An 18,955-nucleotide genomic window follows, 5' to 3' on the forward strand; every position below is an offset into this window, starting at 1 on the left:
GCGAAATCTTCAGGCAACAGACCTTGCATGCAAGGAACTGTTTTCCATCGTTTCCATTCATTATTTTACATAATTTCCCCATTATACACCCTTTGTATAATGTCATCACATCCATGACACATATGACACCATCTGTATTAATCTACATTGTTTGTGTGAAGATGTAATTTTGCAAATATTTACTGCATCATTACCCTAACAATATAAAGGATTTAAATGATATAAATTGTGTCACATGGGATGCTATCATTATAACATTACATAACATGATAAAATAATGACACTAAAAAAAGAGGTTTATTCTAAAATTCTGTATTTACATTTATAAAATTCATCTCATAGTAAATGAAAGAGTGGTCATTTGTTATTTTAACTTAGTTAACATTATTCTTATCACTAATTTTGTAAATACCACATAGCAACTAATGCTATAAAACAGGGGTCCCCAACCCCCCAGTCCGTGGACCAGCACCGGTCCGCAGCATGCCAGCAACTGGGCCGCACAAACAAGCAAAGCCCCACCCACAGGATGTATGCAGTACATAAAACCACACCCCCTCTGGTCCGCGGAAAATCCTTTCTCCAGGCACCAGTTCCTGGTGCCCAAAAGGTTGGTGACCTCTGCTATAAAACCTACAAGAGTGGCAAGGGGTTTCATCTTACCCAGGGTAATATGAAACAAATCCTCCACATTTTCTCTTTGAATTTATGTTATTTGAGGATTAGTATATATTATTCTAGAGGGACGCGGTGGCTCAGTGGGTTAGGACGCTGAGCTTGTCGATCAGAAGGTCGGCAGTTTGGCGGGTCGAATCCCGAGTGCCGCGTAACAGAGTGAGCGCCTGTTACTCGTCCCAGCTTCTGCCCACCTAGCAGTTCGAAAGCACGTAAAAATGCAAGTAGAAAAATAGGGACCACTACGGTGGGAAGGTAACAGCGTTCCGTGCGCCTTTGGCGTCTAGTCATGCCGGCCACATGACCACGGAGACGTCCTCGGACAAGCGCTGGCTCTTCGGCTTTGAAACGGAGATGAGCACCGGCCCCTAGAGTCGGAAACGACTAGCACGCATGTGCGGGGGAACCTTTACCTTTACCTTTTATATATTATTCTAAGATCAGTAATTTTATTCTAAGAATAAACTAACTCTTGTACTAAAGATCAACAATTCAGCAGATATCCATTGTAATTAAGTTGAAGTTCAATCAACATTAATGCTTCTAAGCTAGAGGGTCAAAATCTTACACGAGTTTTTGGGTAAATTTAACCAAAATGGCTTTATTTTAATTCCAGTAAGTTCTAAGCCACAATATATTTACAACCAAACCCTGAGTTAAAAATGTTCCTTAGCGAACGTTCGAAGTAACGCGATAAGCAGTCCCTAGTGCACAGGTCTGCAACCCGCGGCTCCGGAGCCACATGCGGCTCTTTCAGCCGTCTCCTGCGGCTCCCAGTCTTCTGCTATGTGCAGTCCACAAAAAAAAAGTGGGACTAAAAAAGTTCAACCAATTCAAATATGCAGGGTAGGTGCATATCCCGCCTTGGCTCCACTCAAATTCTGTTCTGCGCATGGGTGCATGTACACGCATGTGCACACATTTTTTGCGGCTCCCAGTTTATCCTTTTGTGAGGGAGCCGGTTCCGAGTGGCTCTTTCACTGTTTCAGGTTGCTGACCCCTGCCCTAGTGTTTATAAAATGAATGCTGCTGCACCAAGGCAGTTGTTCACCCTTACGAATGACCGCAGAAGCATTGCAACATTCACCCTGGCTCCTCGCCCTCCCCCGGGTCTCCCAAAGCACTAGGCCTGTGGATATTCACCTTGTGAAGATTTAGACCACGGGTGTCAAACTCGCGATGTCATGTGACATGTCGTGACTTATCACGCCTTTTATCCATTGTCGGCAGTAGGGTAGGTGCAGTTTTAACCTGATGCATCCGGCCCACAGGTCGCCAGTTTGACACCCCTGATCTAGACAATCTTTGCTTCTTGGCTGATTTGCTGCTTCAGCCCTTCCATGCACTCGCAGAGAATGGAGACCTAAAGTACCAAGATCATGAGAGATCTCACAATACTGATCTCATGTTATCTCACAGTATTTTAGGCCTCTGTTCTCTACAAACGGAGCCCTGGACGAGATCTGTGGCAAAAGGCTTTGCAAATGAAGGTAAGAGCTGAAACATCGAAGCCTTCCCTCCATTTGCAAAGCCTTTTGCCATCTTTGCATAAAGCCTCTGCTGCCGAGAAGGGATTCTGGAGCCATGCAGCCACCATTCCCAACCTCCAGAGACCCACGGCCACAGCTCCCGACCTCCGTTCTGGGTGTCGGATGCCCACAGGAGGCGTCCCCTGCCCAGAACGGACCTCGGGAGACCCGCGGCCACCAGCCCCGACCTCCATTTTTGGCGGGTGAGGCCCGCAGGAGAGCAATGGAAGTATTGTTCCTATGATCTCATTACAAGGCTTCTGTAAATGCACAAAGGAAAATAAAAACAAAAAGGGAAGAGTTAAAATGGAATAAAGTTGAGAAAACACATGGCTCATTTGTATGATAGAGTGAACAGGAATATTCCAAAAGACGGCATTTAGTTCCAGTTTGCAATGAACCACACAATAATCAAAAGAATGTACGCTCACATAATATAAAATGTCTGAGGAGCTCAAAAAAGTACCACCCATGTACAAGAAGGGCATGCAAGCAGGTTTCAGAGTAGCTCAACGTTTGCAAAGTACAAAACAAAAGCATGCAAACCAAAACCCATTCTAGAAAAATGGTCTAAAGCAGGGGTGTCAAACTCAATTTCATTGAGGGCCGCATCAGCATTGCAGTTGCCCTCAGGGGGCTGGGTGGGTATGGCCAGGGTGGGCGTGGCCTACTGGGTGGGCATGGCTAGAGTACATATGGCCTAATGGGTGGGCGTGGCCAGCTCTACATCGTTCGCATCAAGGGTGCCTATGGGGGCCTGGGCAGGAGTGGGACAGATCTGAGGGTCTCTGGCAGAAGGAGGGTCTCTGGGCCAGGGCCAAGGCAGGGGGGGCCGTTCCCTCACTGTTTCCAGGATGGCTTCGCAGGCCACATGAAACCACTTCGCGGGCCGGATCCGGCCCCCGGGCCTTGTGTTTGACATGTCTGGTCTAAAGAATGAGTAGAGTGGGATGAGAAAGGAATCCAAGATAAGACTGTTCTCAGTTTGAGAAAGGGGAAAAAATTGCTGAGTAGGGGAATAGAAGCATGTCTGAAGCCCTCAAGAAGGATTCCATGTTGCAACATTTTGTTGTAGAATCCTATTTATAACTGAATGTTTTTGAAGAATCAAGAGTTAAATTACAAAATAAGTTTTTAAAAATATAAAACAAAACTGAACTCCTCCTTTTTGAATGGTGAGGCTCAGAACTGAGGGCAGTATTCCAAAGAGCCTGACCAGAGAAAAGTAGAATGGAGTACTTATTTCTTACAATACTGACTTTGTGTTCCTCTTAAAATACTCGAAGATAGCCTTTTCTTTTTTTAAGCAGCTTCATCACATTGCTAACTCGTGTTTTAACTTCTGGCTGAAAGGAAACGTAATCTTTTTTATGTGTATTAATACTAAGTCAGCTAAATCCAATTTATGCCTTCCAATTTATGCCTTTCATTTAACTTATCCAGATCCATTATGTTACTTTTTTTTGTATAAATTTTATTAGTTTTTATAGGGTTAGGGATGAGGTGGGATTGGGATTTGGGCTGGGATTAGAATTGGGATTAGGGTTTTTCCAAATAACATTCTCAATATTAAGCAAACAGCATAATGTCTGGGTTCATGTATTTAATAAGACATAATAGATAATAGTTGATTATTTTATTGGCTCAGTCTTTTTCATCCCAAACCCTACACACTTTACAAGGATAAGGATTCCAATTACCGGTATATTGTAGGAAGACAGCACACACACCCCAGAGAAAGAAATATTTTGGGGGATATTAAAAAAGCAGAATATATTTCCCCAAAGGAATAATGGAGAAGATCTTAAAAGGCAGAAGCCCCTCCCCCAAGTCTCTCTGCCCCAAGCAGAAACCAAGCAGGGCAGCTTTTAGAAATGCAGATTTGATAATCCTTTCAGAAAGGCTTGAGCCAGGAAGCTTGGAGCTGAAGGGGTTAGAAAGACGAAGATCCAACAACCCCTCACCCAAAAATATCCAACACAGGACATAGCCATCAGCTACAGCTCAGGGAAGCAGGACATAATAGGATTAACATCCACCACCATTAGAATTCCAGAAAGGCACACTGAACCTCAGGTCAAAGCTCATGCCATAGAAACAACTCCAAACACAAAAGCCCAAGAAGGGATGTGTGTGTGTGTACATACATACATGTGTGTGTGAATGTATATGTGTGTGTATGTGTATGTTGTGTGTATATATGTGTGTGTACACACAACATTGGAAGAAATATACAAAAGGTTTTCATGTATACGTTTATAGCCCCCTTTCATTGTTGTGATGAAAATAATAATTTTGGATAATGATGATGATGAGTCTATAAGTGACTAAAGTCAGCTAAATAACATTGATCTTGAAAAGCTAAAATCTGCTTAGTACACAATAGCATGATCATAAGGATATCCTAGAATTGTAGGCTAAACTGGGGAGTTGAAAAAAGGTGATGAAACACTGCAAAGGAGTATTTCAGACTATTTGCACGTTGTGATTTAAGAAATGGCACAACTTACTTTTTTTCTAAATTATTCCTTCAAATGCAGCATTTTACATGGACAAGGCTTTTGTTTAAAATCAAGAAAACCCTCTTGTACATATATGCTCAGGACATGAATTCAAGGAAGCTTTTCCATAATGCTTTGTGTTTCTCCTAATCACTAAATTTTTATGACAATATCTATAATTCTCATGTGAGTTTCAAACTCTTCCAGCAATTAGGTCTGATTCTCCAGCTAAAATTTCTTTTATCAAAGAAACTACAGGTAATCCTCAACTTACAGCTCTTCATTTACTGACCATTCAAAGCTACAGTATCACTGAAAAAAGAGACCTATGGCTGTTTTTCACTTGGTCATGGTCATGTGATCAAAATTTGGCTGCTTGGCACCTGTTTCATATTTATGAGGATTGCAATGTCCCGGGATCATATGTTCCTATTTTACAAGCAATGTCAATGGGGAAGTCAGATTCACTTAACAACCATGTTACTGACTTAACCACAGTGATTCACTTAACAAGTGTGGCAAGAAAGATTGTAAAATGGGGCAAAATTCACTTAACAACTGTCTCCCTTAGCAATATAAATTTTGGGCTCAACTGAATAGAATAGAATTCTTTATTGGCCAAGTGTGATCGGACACACAAGGAATTCTTCTCCAGTGCATAAGCTCACAGTGTACATATAAACAGGAATTAATAGGTCATAGGTCACAAGTGATCGTAACTCAAGGACTACCTGTACTACTTCCACTGACTGTGTCCTAAACATGGGTGGTCAAGTATATTCATATCCTGGTTTGTTAATAAGACCTTTCTTACCTATGTTACTTCTATTATCATAAGTTGATATTATATTTATTTGGTACTAACTTTGAGAATGCAGTGTTGATACTTTTTCCATAGATACTCACTTAAAATTAGAGATTTGGAATTATGCTCTGCAAAAAAATTCTTATAAACAGAAACTAAGATTTGAGTCAATAGGCGCTAAAGACAACATGTCTCAAAAGCACTTGGAAATGATGTTTCAGCAGGATGCAAATATTTTTGACAACTGAAAAATGAAATCTCTTGAGCTTGCTTAACAACTGATGTCAGGATTCAATCACAAACCGCATACTGTCAACTTACTGCATCTATTGGAATGGCTTCAAGGATAGCGCAACATGAAAAAGTCACCCAGTGTTTTGGAGTGGAATTACAACTAACAACAGCAACAATGACACACAAATAATAGTTATTTCTAGTTGAATTCAGTTACTTCTGCCTTCCTATTTTTTAAAGCAATAAATCAAACTGGGCTGTTTCACATTAAAATATCCGATAATGATGCGTCATTCTTCACTTCTTCAAAAAAAATACACTTTGTAATGTAGAATTTCTTATCGACAGTAGGATTCAAAGTTTTCTAAACAGGAGGCTGTGAAGGGAGTCAGAAGACTCTTTGAATAGGGGTTCCCAAATAACTTTGGAAACTGAAAATGATTACAAAACTGCCTACATTATTCTAACAAAAACTGACAAATTAGTTTCTAAAGAATAAAACTGGGGAAATCATCTGATAGCTGTGAAGAAAAAGATCAGCTGATTATGCTAATAGAAAGGAAAGCAAAATTCCCACATTGCACACTGCACAGTCTTTTACGAGTATCCAAGTTTGCTAAACATTTTTTTTTACCACAAACAAAAAATGCCTGATAAACCTTTCTGGTCTGCATTTTGAGTAATTTCTGAGTGGAAAAATTCATTAGAATTGGATTTTAGAAAACACTTGATTTTATACACTTTTAATTTAAAGATTACGTAAGTATTTGTGAAATGGTACAATTCTTTATACATAAAATCTGGAATGCTATGTATAGAGAATAATTTTTTAAAATCCTATCTTGGTCTTGTTTTGAACTATTTAATAAATTACTCGCGATCGAAAGCAGTTACTTAGACAAGATGCTGAAAGAAAAATTCCTATCTATTTTTTAAAGCAACATCTGTATAGTTGGCCACCTAGATAGAACAAGGAAAGAGTTGATGTTTATGGCATGAGAGATGTAGACTGGAAAAATTTCCGGGGTCAAGATTTTGCAGAGAATGTTCCACTTCAGGCAATTTTGGCAGTTTCATATCTTTTAATCTTTTACTGTCTATTGCCCAACTTCGTTTCCAACATAATCATTTTTCTCCACATATCAAAGCTCTTTGTTTTCTTAAATGCACAATTTAAACTTAATAAAAAAGATAGTTGTAATTTTTTCGAATCAAGTAATGTTGCCAATTACCTGTGTGGCCTACATTTATATTGGGATAAATATGCTAATTTGAATTCTGTTCGTTTGCATATTTAGGTACAGACCTGTATCAACTCTAGCACATTGCTCATATAGAAAACATTATTCTAGAACAGCTCAAATGGTACACTCCAAGTGGAGAAGACTACAGTTTTCAAAATATTCCACCTACATGGGTGGGTGAAGACTAATCTAATTCCCTTTGTGGATCTTGCAGGCAATTCCTCAACAAGGTTTAAAAACCTCATAGTCAATCTAGTCACCTGAAGAGGGAAAAGTGCAACGAATTGTAATTACATTTAGACATAAGCTCACATAAGACTTTCCAGAAAGTGTGGCATCCCTACAGTTAAAGCAAAATAAAATACTCATTGACAAATTTAACCATTTTGTTATAAAAACATAAGAATAGTGCTGACAAGAGTATAATTCTAAGGAATGACTGAATTCTGGGAGTCGAAGTCACAAGTCATAAAAGGGCCAAGTTTGAAGACCTCTGCTACAGCTGTTCTGAAAGATTTCCCAATTAGCATAGCATTTTTTTAGCTTCAGGGAAAGGAAGGGAATTACAAAGATCATCTTCTGATCTTTTTTTTATCTCCCCAATACAGGAAGAGCTCGGCTTACAATCACAACTGAGCCCAGAATTTCTGTTGCTAAGTGAGGCAGTTAATTTTGCCCCATTTTATGACTTTCCTTGCCATAGTCAAGGGAATCATTGCAGTTGTTAAGATAGTTAAGTGAATCTGGCTTCCCCATTGACTTTGTTTGTCAGAAGGTTGCAAAAGGTGAGCAACACTGCAACTGTCATAAATAGGAACCAGTTGCCAAGCGTCTAAATTTCGATCACATGACCTCAGGGGTGCTGCAATGATTAAGTGTGAAAAATGCTCTTTTCAGAGCCATTGTAACTTCGAACGATCACTAAATGAACTGTTGTAAGTCGAGGACAACCTGTATGTATAACTCATCTGTGAAGTGTTCCTCTGAAATTATAACACAATACAATACAATCATACGTAATGATTGTGCCATTGGAATATATTGTAAACCATTTTATAATTTAAGATTCTCAGAATTTCCCGAGCAGAATGACCTTATTAGGAAATATGCATATAAAATTATTAACACAATGTATCTCAAAAGCCTAATTAAAACTCCTTTATTCACTGGATTGTCACTGGATCACTGATTGTTGGCGGAGATTTTGCTGAGTTTCCTATAGAACAGGGCTTTACAATTGTACCACTTTTAGGATATGGCAACATCCGAGTACCACCAAGTCGCCTAGCAAGGTGTCAAAAACTTGATGACTAAAAAAAAAAAGGAAAAAAGTGATGAAGTACAGGTAGTCCTTGACTTACAACAGTTCACTTAGTGACTGTTCGAAGTTACAATGGCACTGAAAAAAGTGCCCACCAAGCCATAGCCGAGCAAAACACCTGCCTGCCCACCCGGCGGTGCTCTTCCTCCTGTCCGAGGTTTTCATTGTTGTGAGCATTTCTGTTGAGGATTGGCAGCGGGGGTGGGGTGGCGTGGGCGGTGTTTGGTTTTTATTCTGCCCGTCTGCTGGGTGGTTGCAGCAGGTTTTGGTCACTTCACATGACCCTGGGACACTGTGACCGTCATAAATATGAATCATTTGCCAAGCATCTGAATGTAAATCACAAGACCCCGGAAATGCTGCAACATTCCACCTGATGGGCACTTCTTCTGGGGTCAGAAGCGCCAGGATCAGCGTCGAGCTCCAGCTGGAGCCTGGCGCTGATCCTGGCGCTTCCACTGAGCCCTGACAGCCCCAAAGAAGTGCTGATCCTGGCGCTTTCGCTGAAACCTGACACCTCTGCAGCTCCAGCCATCTCTCACTCAGGCTTGTGCAGTGCTGTTACCGCTTCAGCTCATTCCCCTCCCCCGCTACCACTTTTCTAGGATAGCCGTGTACCACCTGCCAGGTGCCAATGTACCACTGGTTGAAAAGCCCTGCTATAGAATAACCATCTCTAATCACTATTACCATCCTCCTCCCCAAAGAGTTGTAAGTGGTCCCTGATCAAGTTTGCACCAATGAAAACAAAGCCGCCTTCTTCCGCAAAAACTTTGCATTGACTTATTCTTCCCTTCAATTCTCTCTCCTAACATAATTCCACAGAAAGATTCTCCGTTTTCAGAGTCAAAAATGAAAATTCAACCACTTTAAATTTTAAAGTAATATTTTTTCCAGGAATCAGCTAGTTAGTGATAGACAAAATGGTACACTTTGGTACCAAAGAAACACAGGTGCCTCCCTTGGTGTCTGACTCTTTTCTCCATGAGACTCCACTTGTTTTAAATCCTTTAAATTAAAAATAAGAACACTACCATAGTAACATGCTACAAGACACCACTGTTTTTATAGCCAACATAATTTTTATTACCAAGAATGCCTCCAGGGCCCCACAGAGCATTCTGGAAACATAAATGATACATGGCTCCAATCCAGTGCTTCATTAGTAAATGTGCCCATATAATCCAGAAAAAGACAGATAAATCCATGGAAACATTTCTGGAAGGATTGGAGTGGAAAAAACATTTGGAGTTTTATATTATTGTGTGTTTCCTTGCTTTTATTTACAGCTATATTGAATATATGCATACATAAATAATAATTTATAACCTTATAATTCCAAATTTGCTTATCAGAACAAAAATAGTTGCCTGTCCTTAGTTTATCCCAACATAACTTAAAATAAGTCAGGATAAAGTCATTATTTCAATTCTCTCTTTATTTCTAAACAAACCATGGCTTCCAGATCATTACACCTGGTTTAAAATTAGAAGCAAAACCTACCGGCAATCATGTAAGTTATCTGCCAAGTATTTTCCAATTTAATCAGAATTAAGCTAACTTGCAATGTCTGGAGAGTATCTTTCCTAGAATGACAGTAAAAGAATTTTTCAAACTTTGTCAGTCCATGGCATTACTTAGTTTAAAAAAAAATCCTAGATAGAAAAAAAGCTCTGGCAATTTTCTTTGCTGAGTGATATATGTATATGTATACGTATATGTATATATATCGCTAGCACAATTTAAAAAAAACAAACAAACAATAGTAATTAAATATATCCTTTCTCTTATTTCGCAACACTTCTTAGGAGAGATTTCCTCATTTTTCATTTGCTGTACATAGCTTCTGTCAATATTATTAGCGCTTGTCCTTCAAGAGAAGCAAAATAACATTCTTTCTTTTGAACAGCTATAATTATCGCAATATTTGACCAATCTGGAAAAGCCAGTAGTCAAGAAAAGCAGAAAGAGCATTAACCAAATGTCTTGATCACACAGTGCTCTGACAAAAGGAAGAGCTTCTGTTGGATCTGTTTTAATACCACTGTGGATTGGCAGAACATGGAAAAAGCATCCCTATGCCTTTTTAGACATAGGTAGTTCTCAACTAACGACTTCAATTGAGCGCAACATTTCTGTTGCTAAGTGAGATATTTGTTAAGTGAGTCTTGCCCCGGTTTGTTAAGTGAATCACTGCAGTTGTTTAATTAATAACACAGTTGTTAAGTGAATCTGGCTTCTCCACTGACTTTGCTTGGTTGACAGTCACAAAAGGGGATCACATGACCCCAGGACGCAGCAACCACCATACATATAAATCAACTGCCAAGTTTGCTAGTTGCTAAGCAATCTCCCTAATCCTAACACGTTTAGTAGCTAAACACATAAGGACAGAACACATAAGGAATAAACTGATAGGCTATAGGCAGTCCTTGACTTGCAACCATTCACTTAATGACCATTCAGTTAAAACACTGGAAAAAAATCAATTTATGACTGTCTTTCACGCATATGACTATTGCAGCATCCCCAGAGTCGTGATCAAAATTCAGACACTTGGAAACTGGCATGTATCTATGACAGTTGCAGGGTCATGTGATCATCTTCTGTGACCTTTTCACAAGAAAGTCAATGGGTAAACCAGATTCACCTAACAACTGTGTTACTAACTTAACAATTGCAGTGATTCACTTAACAACTGTGGTCATAAAATGGAACAAAACTCACTTATCAATTGTCTTGCTTAGCAACAGAAACTTTGGACTCAATTGTGGCATAAGTTGAGGACTACCTCTACAGTAGGAAACTGTCAGTCCCATATCAGGTTAACAGATAGTATAAAAAGACATTAAGTTTTCATCTCATTTCATCAGATTGATGGAGGATAGCTAAACTGATAAAGTATGTTAAGCATGAAAGGGAACTATCATATTCCTGATTTTTGGCTACCAAAGACTAACAGGGTTCTTTCCCAACAATATTTACAGTATGAATACACTCTCTTATGCCAAAACTTTCTAAAAAGCACAGATGAAAAACTCTATAAAAGTTTCAAAGGCAGCACTGTAGATAAAGTGAATTTATTAATGTGTCAGTGGCCATTTACAGAGGGTATGTTAGAAGAAAGGATAAAGTTCTTTCCACCAACATTCACATGTAAGAATGGAATACAAAATAAAATCTGAACGATAAAATATAAATAAAAGTGGAAAAAAATAAAACTAAAAAGTGATAAAGGTGAAAAAAAATAAAATTAAAAAGTAATAAAGGAAAATCAGATGGGTTTTTTATCTATCTATCTATCTATCTATCTATCTATCTATCTATCTATCTATCTATCTAAGTTTGGAAGCCAGATTATACATAATACAGAAACTGAAACTTTAGAAGTCTGGATTTCCCCCACCCCACTCACGTGCAGGGGCAGAAAAATTTCACTGAGAAAAGACTGCAGAGAAAGAACTTCAGGGAATGGATAAAATGCACTCAGAGGAGAGCATGACAAGAGAGCATCAAGCAAGGCAACCAAAAAATGTCAGAGATTAAGAGGCAGCTGCTCTGCTACATTAACCCCGTGATTAAGTCTTCTAAAAATTAACGAGAACCCCGTTTCCAATTCCTCCACATAACCCCAATATAGGCAGCCTCCCTTATTTCAAAGCCAAGTGCATTACAACAACACCCCCCCCCACACACACACACACAACCATCCATCCCAAACAACCAATGCCAAAGCACAGCTCTCCCTTGTCCAAGAGGGACCGTCCAAAGAGCAAACTGTAGACAAGCGAACCAGATGCAAATCCCAGGAAGGACCATCATCTACGTCTAAAGCCAAAGGACAAAGTGGGGGGGGGGAGGCGGCGGGGAGCTGATCTAACACGCAAGGCTGCAAATCCAAAGCTGTTGTTGTTCGTTGCGAAGTCGTGTCCGACCCATCGCGACCCTATGGACAATGTTCCTCCAGGCCTTCCTGTCCTCTACCATCTTCTGGAGTCCATCTAAGCTCACGCCTACTGCTTCAGTGACTCCATCCAAAGCTAGCACTCCTTAAAGCAGTGTTTCCCAACCTTCGGAACTTGAAGATGCGTGGACTTCAACTCCCAGAATTCCCCAGCCAGCTATGCTGGCTGGGGAATTCTGGGAGTTGAAGTCCACGCATCTTCAAGTTCCTAAGGTTGGGAAACGCTGCCTTAAAGCAAAGACGCCTTTGTGGCCCAAAGAAAGCCCGCGTACGCACGTACCAACGAAAGCAACCAAGTTCGCTACGAGAAGCCGCGGGAAGGGAGCGTGCTTCTGAATTTAAAAGCCTGGGCGCAAAATGCATCCGGCCGCCCACGGGACGGCCTGCCCTTTGCTGCCGCTTCGGCTGCATAAATCACATCCGCGCCTATCGTGATCGGGCTCCGGAGCAAAAAAAAAAAACAAACCCGCCCCGGGTTAGCGGCCGCCCAGCCCCGGAAGACCCCCCCCCCGCCTTTTGCACGGCCCAGTACACAAAACGGCGCGACGCACCCACCCGCAAAGCCATCCACACAATAGGCGCAATTCCCGGCCCTTCCCCCCGCCAAGCCTCCGGAATCCCCCACGCCGGCAAAAACCATCTCCCTTAGAGCGGAGACGGGAACGCATCTCCCCTGCTAGGCCCCTCGCGCTTCTGCCCAGCCCCAGGCCAACCCCACGGAGCTTAGCCTGCGGCCAGCGCCTCTTTCCCCGCCGCGCACCGGCTCTTTTTTTACCTGCTGATCTTCTGAGCAAAGGCGCGGCGCTCGGCCATGGCCGCTTCGGGTTCTGCGACCCAAAAACGCTCCTCGGCTCTTTCGCCGCCGCCGCCGCCGCCGCCGGAGAGCAGTCAAAAGGAATAAGGAATGGGTGCCGTAATGCTCCTGAACGGCGCGCGTCCCAAAGTCTTGCCCGTTTCCAGCAAGAAGAGGGAAATGCTTTATGCGCCTCTCCTAGCAGATATGTGGTCCATCACAGGCTATCTAGACGGGAATGAGTGGGTGTGGGCTACGGAGGAGGGACTGGAGTGTTTGCCTCCAATTTTCTTTAAGCGGGAGGAGTGGCTGCGTTGGAGCTGCACCGGACTTGGACTGGAGGCTGTGTAGAGAGCCGAATCCTGGAGAGAAAGCAGGAACGTCCTTCCTAGTAGTCCAACACCCTCCCCGGAAAGAGATGGCACCGATTTCGCTTAAAAGTGCAAGGATGATCTGTTTTCCAGAAATCCGTGGCGGAGGTTTCCATTCAGAACAAGAGCAGGAGATCCAGAAGATCCGATCCACACTGGAAGGGGATCACGTCAAAGCCGAAGAAGCTCTGGAAGACGAAAAGAAAAGGGAGATTCGTTTCCCTCCTCCTTGCGTCCCCGGGTAGAGTCGATTCCTACCAGTTCTGTCGAGTTTTCCTAGTTTCACCATCCGTTTGAATGATCAGATTGTTTTCTGGTGAGGTGTTTTTCAGTGCATAAAGCAGGGCTTTTCAACCAGTGGTACGGGTACCACCTGTGGTACATTGGCACCTGACAGGTGGTACACGCCCATCCTAGAGAAGTGGTAGTGGCTGAGGAGAATGAGCTGAACCGGTGGCAGCACCGCACAAGCCTGAGCGAGAGATGGCTGGAGCTGCAGGGCCCAGGGCTTAGTGGTAGCACCAGGATCAGTGCCATGCTCCAGTTGGAGCTTGGCGCTGATCCGCTGAGTCCAGAAGAAGTGCCGATCAGCTGGAATATTGCAGCATCCCCAGGGTCTTGTGATTTACATTCAGATGCTTGGCAACTGATTCATATTTATGACGGTCACAGTGTCCCAGGGTCATGTGAAGTGACCAAAATCTGCTGCAACCACCTAGCAGATGGGCAGGGGGAATAAAAACCAAACACCCCCCTACCACACCCCTGCTGCCAATCCTCAACAGAAATGCTAACAATGGAAACCTTAGACAGGAGGAAGAGTGCCGCCGGGCAGGCAGGGCAGGTGTCTTGCTCGGCTGTGGCTTGGGGGTCACTTTTTTCAGTGCCATTGTAACTTTGAACAGTCACTAAACGAACTGTTGTAAGTCAAGGACTACCTGTACTTCATCACTTTTTTCCTTTTTTTTTAGTCATCAAGTTTTTGACACCTTGATAGGCGGATGTTGTCATATCCTAAAAGCAGTACAATGGGTGAAAAGGTTGAAAAGCCCTGGCATAAAGTTCCTAGGGCCAAGAAGTGAGTGATTAAGGCATCCTTCTAGAAACTGAAATATTGTGAATTCTTGGCCCACTGTTGTCACAAAATCAGTTGAGCAACTCTCTCTCAGTCCTAAGGAGGAGACAATGGCAAACCACTTCTGAAAAAAAAACCTTATCAAGACAACTGCAGGGGAGTTGTGCAGGAAGTCACCAGAATCAAAAACTGACTCAAAGGTACACAAACATAAACTTGTTAATGTGAGAGAGATCACCAGATCCCTCACCAGCCAGGAGCAAACACATGTAACAATTTAGAAAGCAAATGCCTCTGTTTTACTTCCACAGAAGTGATTTCATCATTTAAAGTAGAGCATCCAAGGGTTGTCCCCTCCAAATACTGTTCATAAGCATCACCCAGGGCCATCTGCCAAACTATTTTGGCACATGACACTCTAAATTCCAGAAGTTCCCTCCTTGCCTAGCTGTAACAGACAATATTCATAACAATGATTTAGCATTTGAGGTGTATTCATTTAAGGTATATCTCATACAACCATCTCCAAACCATGTACAACTTTAAATAAATAATTGGTTAAATTATTATGCCTTTCACATCATCCAGAATCACTTGATAGGTTGACTACCGTATTTTCCGGCGTATAAGAGGACTTTTTAACCCATGAAAATCTTATCAAAAGTTGGGGGGTCGTCTTATACGCCGGGTCGTCTTATATGCCGGAAAAAAAACATAAATCAATCGAGCGTCCCCTTTCTTGCAAAGCCGGGCCGCCCCGCGCAACCGAGCTATCTCCGGCGCGGCTCCGGGACACGGCTGGGCGGGAGCGTCGGGCGGCTCTCCCCACGTGAAGGCGGCGCTGCCCGGCGGCTCTTGGCCCGAGGGGAGGGCTTCGCGCCCGCCGGACTCACCTGTCACCAGCACCGCTCTCTCCCCCACAGGGATGCGCTTCCGCCGGGCGGTGCTGGCCGAGACGAGCCAGCAGGCAGCCGCCGTGAGCGTGGCGCTGAGGGGCAGCGGCAAGACGGCCTGGCCCAGCGCCTGCAGGACAGCCAGCAGCCCCACGCGCAGCAGCAGCCGCCGGCTCAGCAACAGGTCCGAGCGCAGGAGCCGCACCGCCAGGCTGCCCAGGAAAAGCAGCCACACCGAGAGGCTGCACGCCCAGTCCAGCTCCATGAGGGGCAGGGTGGGAAGCCGGCAGGGAAGAGGGACTGGGAGCCCGGGCCGAGCACGCCTCGGCCGACAGTGAGAGGGAAGCGGCACATGAGTTGTAAAAAAGAGGCGGCGGGCAGAGCTGCCCCGCCCTGCACCCAATGGGAGAAGTTCAAGGCCTGGGGGGGAAGCAGGAGGGCGCCGGCCATGGCGGGGTGGCGGCTGCCCTCCGGCACTGCCTGCCGCCTGGGAAACGCTGTGCCTCAGGGGCCGGCAGAAGCGCGGGAGCAGCGGGAGGGCCAGCGGGGCTAGTCAGGCCTTCGCCTCCTCTGCGACAGACAGGGAGGGCAGGGCGGCCCTCTGCTCTCGCCTTTGCGGGTCTTGTGTGAGCAGGTGCAATTGGCAAAAGTTGCCCCCTCGCCGCCCCCCACAAGGCCTAGGAGCCCTCAGGTGAAACGGCCCCTTTTGCGCGTCCCCCGCGCCCTCCCCTGAGAAAAGCCTCCTGGGCTGAGAGGCGTCCTCCCAGCCAGAGCTCGAAGGCAAGAGCCCCCCCCCAGCAGCCCCTCTTCCCTGCAGGGGCCAGAGAGCCACCTTCCGTGGGGTGGAGCTGGACCCCAGGCGCTGGTGGGGTGGTTGCACCGCCCCCCCCGCAGGACGCCTGCCCTGCATCCCCCCTGGGGAGGGAGCGCCCGCCCGCCGCCAGGCCGTTCCAAGTTTCAGGAACTTCCGGGGATTTCTGGCAGGCCTGGTGCCCCTCTCGCCCGCAGACCACACAGCGGCCCTCGCCAGCTGGCCTCGGCATGGCCGCCCCAAGCCCGCCTCTCCAGCGCGTCTTCCGAGCCCACCTGACTGACTGCCTCCAGACACGCGGCTGCTCCGTCTGCAAATGTGCTCTCAAATGGGTGGGTGGAAGGAAAAGCCCCTTTGGGGCTTTGCACCATGTGCATCAGACAGGGCTGAATCGGGCTTGTGTCGGACACTTGGCAACTGGCATGTAAGTATTTTCCGGCATATAAGACGAAAAACCTTGAAAATCTTAAAAGTCGGGGGTCGTCTTATACGCTGGGTCATCTTATACACTGGAAAATACGGTACTTTCACTGTGTTGAATAGTTGCATATACTTCCTTGTTTTGTCCAGGAACTTCCAACTGCTTTACCTAGACATGTAAAACTGTTTGGTAGAAACTATTACTAAGTGATAGGAATTATAGTGAGGTTTGATTTTCTTTCCATGAAAGAGCACAGTCTGTTTTTTTCTGAGTTTTCCAGTCAGAATCAATCAACCTCAAACCAGCACTGTTACAAAACTTGCTGTTTGATGTGCCTTCAAGATATGCCTTTAGATTATGTTCATTCCAAAACAGATACTTCACACAATGCAGAAGAAAGGAGCAAGAAACAGTCTTGAGATCCCATAATGTGATGTATCTCTACTTTTTTCCTATTGGGGTGGGCACGGTTTCGCTATGCTGCATCCGGCCTGCGGGCTGGCAGTTTGACTGATACCCCTGCCATAACAAGAAGAGAAAGTTGGGCTTATGATACTATATCATGCCCCACTCACAAATAAGCACATCAGAAAAATTAGGGGAAAAGTCAGATGGATTTAGGACAATGGTACTAAAAACAAACTGTAGTAACTGAGAAGGGATTTCTGAATTGTCATTTCATGAAAAATAAGAGTAATACTATTATTGCTCATTAATATGCCTCAACTCCAATTGCTGTGGAGCCTAAGTAGGAAGATGCTATTGCCTTCCTTCCTTCCTTCCTTCCTTCCTTCCTATATAACATAGATATATACTTCCTTAAAAAGAATTCTCATGATGGATTCCAAATATCGAGGCAATTACAAAACAGTATATTTTAAACAGAGTAATTGGCATAGAAACCTATCAATAACTCTGTTGATTCAGATCCAAAAGTGACAGGAGAACATCAATTTTAACATTAGAACATTGAATAACATATAAAGTTCTATCTTAAACTGTTTGAGTACATTTGAAAAAAATACAGATGTTAAATCCAAAATATAATTACACTTTCTCTGTTCATACTGAACATGAAACACAAACTAGCATGTTGAATGAACCATGCAACTCACTTCAATGAGTCAACTATAACTACCTTAATTTCAAGTAAGTGTGTCACACAACGGCCTACTTGCAAAGGAAGCACCTACACATGAAGTGTAATTATGGACATTTCAAATGGATGATATGTTTCTAGCTAGTTCCCACTTTAAAAAAAAATCTAGAGAGGAAGGCCAAAGCTGCCAAGACATTTTTCTGCTTGGGAAAGATAGCAGCCCTCCAGTTATTGTAATAAAAAATGGCTTTCATTTCTCTTATCTGTTCTCATGCATAAATAGATAGCATTGCTCAAACACTTGAGGCAAGTTGAGGCCTCTCTTGGGCCTGTCACAATTTTATGCCAACCATCGCATCCAAATTCACAATAAAAGACAAAAGAGACCACAGAAAAGTAGTTTTAAAGTAAAACTAATGTTACGTTAAAAAACTTCCTTTCCTATGCTAACTCTATTGGAAGACGGTCTGCATTCTCACTGTACAACATGATCAAATAGTCAAGGACATTGACAAAAAAAGGGAATGTACGGTATATCTGTATTTATTATATTTAGCTAGGGCTAATCGAACATTTCAGAGGAAACCTCTCTAGTTTTCCAGAGAGTAAAAAGAAAAAAGAGGAGAAACACTTATCAGTCTTCCAAGATCCTATTAATGCAAATTTGAAATAAAGATAGAGCTAGTATACCTACTTGTGTATTTTTTGTCTGGACTATTTTGAAGGGCTAACCTGTAGCGCATGTATGACATAAGAACTATAAATCTGAAGTAAATGTATGTATGACTTCAAGCCAGAATTTTAATCTGTCTTTATATTTAAGTTGCCATATAACTCCTCTATTCTGAATTCAGAATTAAATAATACATAAATAATATCTTTGTGTAGTCAAAAACAAACAATTACAAAATAAATTAAGTGCAATATAATCATAAAACCAAACACACTGCAAACAATTATTTTCCTAAAAAGAAACTCTTATTAGGGCTATGTGGGAAGTATCCAGAATAACCACTGTGAATTAATTTAGCTCCTTCTGTTTTTTTAAAAAAAACAGTTTCTATTTCTAGCTCAGTGTGTTCTAATCTAAATGCATTCATTTCTCCCACTGGCACCAAGTACCGGTAAATGGCATTTCCCTTTTAAAGTGGACGGTCTTATTTCATGTTCTACCTAACTAGTCAAATTATTTATATTTCATATATCTAAACTGCCCATC

At 43.0% G+C, this 18,955-nt stretch overlaps 1 protein-coding gene across 8 annotated transcripts in view; it reads right to left on the reverse strand.

Moving 5' to 3' along the window:
* Positions 1-13,136, reverse strand: part of DOCK7 (dedicator of cytokinesis 7) — a 142,555-nt gene extending 129,419 nt beyond the window's left edge. For all 8 annotated transcript variants that reach the window (XM_083359893.1, XM_083359892.1, XM_083359891.1 and 5 more), the window contains exon 1: positions 13,049-13,136. In XM_083359893.1, the coding sequence (XP_083216019.1) occupies positions 13,049-13,086 (38 nt within the window). In that variant the 5' untranslated portion in view covers positions 13,087-13,136. The remainder of the gene's footprint in view (positions 1-13,048) is intronic.
* Positions 13,137-18,955: the final 5,819 nt, after the last annotated feature.

This window comes from Vipera ursinii, assembly GCF_947247035.1.
Source record: "Vipera ursinii genome assembly, chromosome: 3".
NCBI lineage: Eukaryota > Metazoa > Chordata > Lepidosauria > Squamata > Viperidae > Vipera > Vipera ursinii.